A 3625-nucleotide genomic window follows, 5' to 3' on the forward strand; every position below is an offset into this window, starting at 1 on the left:
TACTGCACAAAGTAGTATGCTAATATATTTTAAGCTAAGCCATCTGTTGGCTTTTCCATTCTTTTTTATTTACAGTTTATAATTCAAGCGTCTGTAAACTTTATATTAAAATGATTTTAATAACCACGTGACCCCAAACTCTTTCGCAATCGAAACTTTATTCCAGTTTGCTGTTAGTAACCATACAAGAGAATCACAAGAACGGAGATGAGCAGTTTTTGAATGGACTGACAAACAGGCTCTTCGCTTTGGCTAAAATCTGCTATTCCTACATCTCTGACACATATATTTCAGTATTTCATAGGAACAAACTTCAACAACCTCTCCACCTTCATTCTTCAGGTTGGAGTGAGCATAGGGCCGAGGAAAGGCAGAAATGGGGTCACGTAGTCCTTTAACACAACGAGCTGATTTCGCTCTTACTGCAGCCCCATTTACAGCAGGCGTTAGACAGCCCAACCACCACGTCCCGCCCCTTCCTGTCTGACGAGCGCAAGGCCTCCAGCACGTCCTCTGAGATGAGCGAGCGGGCGGGCCGGCTGAACACGGGGCCCTCCTGGCCGTCCTGGCCCTCTCCCGCCCAGGCAGGGGCCTCTGCGACAGGACGGGGTCTGTATGACAGTCCAGGGACGATGGGGTTTGCGGCCCAGCTGTCAGAGGCCTCGTCGTCATGAGCGGAGAGCAGATCACTGGAGAGGTCACCTGATCAGAGAACAACACCACAAAGATATGCCACTCACTGTTACTGTCATAGTTACTGTGAGTGATTCAAACGAACCCTTAAGCTTAAGCACTTTAGCTTTAAACTTCAGCACATAACTGGTCATGCAGAGTTTGTGTACTAGAAGTGAATGGATCCTCAAATCATGTGTCTCGTTGAAGATAGGTGTGCTGTTATTATTTTATGTTAAGTGATCAGACTTGTGATTTGTCACCTGGTAGATGATAAAATGGGTGAGAATCCCCACAAATGTACATTGAATGACAAACATCAGCCACAGAGACCATGAATATGACAGAAACTTGAGGTGAGACTATTTTGGCCAGTAAACAACCACCTAGCAACCACCCCAAACAACCTAGCAACAGCATAGCAACACCCTGTCAACCAGCAGCATCATGTCAGGTATTTTTATACACACCCAAACACACACACACGCACACACACACAGACATTATTAATAATTATATTAAAATGGTTTTATTATATATATATATATATATATATATATATATATATATATATATAAACACTTTAATTAACATTATTAATAATTTAATTATTAATAATAATACTGTAATAACAGTGTATATACACATACGTGTATATGTGTGTATACAACAATATTACAATAAATTACAATATTACAATGAATAAATATTATTATTATTATTAAATTAATAATATATGTTTTTATTGTTGTACTCTAAAGATCATTTAATTATTATTCAGTTTTTTTATTATTATTATTTAGTTTTTTATTTCTTTTTTAAGAAAGAGGTTCATTTTTATTCCTTTTTTAAAGAACTTATATAAAAATGGGTTTGTGGATTACATGTAGTTCAATTTGCCCTCTGAGTGTATTATCAATAATAATACAAATAAAAAAATTAAACGGCATGTGGTTCAATTTGCCCTCTAAATGTATGGGTATTATCAATAATAATAATAATTATTATTATTATTAAATAAATAATGTATGTTTCTATTGTTGTAGCCTAATAGTCATTTAGTAATTATTGTGTCAAAATAACTCAAAGCTATATGCAAAACTACAATTAAATAAATGTTGTATAGAAATGTATGTTGTGTTAAAGCTATAGAAGGAAAATTGGGTTCCTCTAAATGTGTGTGTGTTGTATTGGAATGAACGAATACACAGTAAACACAACTCCTGGTTTTTTACTTCATGTCTGTCTCATACCTGAAACGTCCAGAGACCTCCTCCATCGCGAGCCTCCGCAGGTGAAGATGACCGCCCGGATGAACTCTCTGCCGCACAGCTTCACTCCGTAGACCGGGTGTCCGTCTGTGGCCCGAGCGCCGCCCAGCAGCGCCACCAGCAGGCCGAGTGTGAGAACTGCAGCTTTACACATGACCACCACACAGACGAGAAGGGCTGGAAATGTTTCTCACTGCTCCTGGTTGGTCAGAAAGATGGTCTAACCTCTTGTTGCCCTGCTGTGTCTTTTATAGTGGCTCATGGAGCCTGTGCTGCTGCGTCAGTCAGATGGACCGTGACAGCAGGGCAGAGACCTTGTGCACCTCTAAGGAGGTAATGTCGGATGAAGCGACCTAATCTCATCACTCCTGACCTTTTTGCTGTCATACACTCTGTCTAATCGCACAAAATGTGGAATGAATTATGAAGTTGCACTCTCACGCTGACACAAACGCTGCACTTTTAATCAGATGCATGTAAATGCTCACATTATTACTAGTCTATAGTGCCACATCTTATTAATCCGAATGTAAATGCTTTTCTAAACCAGGTTTATTATATTTTACCTAAATGCCACAATGCTTAATCCTTGTGAATTGTTTTGATGTTGTTAATAAATACATTTTAAGAATGTAAAAATTAATAATAATATTAATATAAAAGTTATGATCCTAGTAATACTAGAACAAATATTTCACACATTAAATACAAGTTTTAAAAAGTTATTGAAACATATATGGTACACTTAGACCACAGATTCATTTTTCTAATTAACAGAAACCCAAGACTTGTTTACTTTCATGCAAATGTGTTACATGGGAATATTAATAATATAATAACTGATCCTGTGTGGAGTCATGTGAAACACATAAACCAAGATCCAATCTGAGGTAATTCACTGGCAGTGCTGGATAGATTACTTACAATTTGTAGTTTGTTACTGAAATACAGATTACATGAGGAAAATTGTGGTCAGCAATGTAATCTCTAGGTTATTCATTTTAGGTAATGTACTCTGACTACTTTTTATATTAGTTTTTCCCTATCATTTCTCTTCCCCCCCCCCCCAAATGTAGGGTTACAAAATTATTTACATGACATTTACAAGCGTTCCCCATTCTTTTTCTATTCGATCTATTTGTTTTCTTTTTAATTATTATATTAAAAAACACCTTGCTACGTGTACTGCGTTAGGCTAACCGAGACTTGTCATAGCACTTGTGTATCATTGCTCTTTTGTTGGTTTCGATTGCTTCTATTGTCCTCATTTGTAGGTCACTTTGGATAAAAGCATCTGCTAAATGACTAAATAGCTAAATGTAAATGTACATGTACACGGCCATTCTATAGTGTGTCTATAGCCAAAGCTAAATGTATGGCAAAGTAGGATTTTTGGAATGGAAACTTGGAGAATCAATAAATTATGAATATTTTACTGGCACTTTATGAATATGTAATCACGTAATCCATAAAAAAGTAATCTTAATAATAATTATTATTATTATTAAATAAATAATGTATGTTTCTATTGTTGTAGCCTAATAGTCATTTAGTAATTATTGTGTCAAAATAACTCAAAGCTATATGCAAAAGTACAATTAAATACATTTTGTATAGAAATGTATGTTGTATTAAAGCTATAGAAGGAAAATTGGGTTCCTCTAAATGTGTGTGTGTTGTAT

General features: G+C 36.1%; 1 protein-coding gene across 1 annotated transcript; it reads right to left on the bottom strand.

The window, feature by feature from the left end:
* Positions 1 to 304: 304 nt before the first annotated feature.
* On the bottom strand, positions 305 to 2106 carry LOC107598553 (relaxin-3-like). Its single transcript, XM_016289927.1, has 2 exons — positions 1926 to 2106; positions 305 to 702 (listed from the first exon to the last, which is right to left on the bottom strand). Exons 1-2 carry the CDS (start codon positions 2095 to 2097, stop codon positions 395 to 397), a joined length of 480 nt encoding a protein of 159 aa, XP_016145413.1. The 5' UTR covers positions 2098 to 2106; the 3' UTR covers positions 305 to 394.
* Positions 2107 to 3625: the final 1519 nt, after the last annotated feature.

This window comes from Sinocyclocheilus grahami, unplaced genomic scaffold, assembly GCF_001515645.1.
Source record: "Sinocyclocheilus grahami isolate Dianchi unplaced genomic scaffold, SAMN03320097.WGS_v1.1 scaffold252.1, whole genome shotgun sequence".
NCBI classification, from domain to species: domain Eukaryota; kingdom Metazoa; phylum Chordata; class Actinopteri; order Cypriniformes; family Cyprinidae; genus Sinocyclocheilus; species Sinocyclocheilus grahami.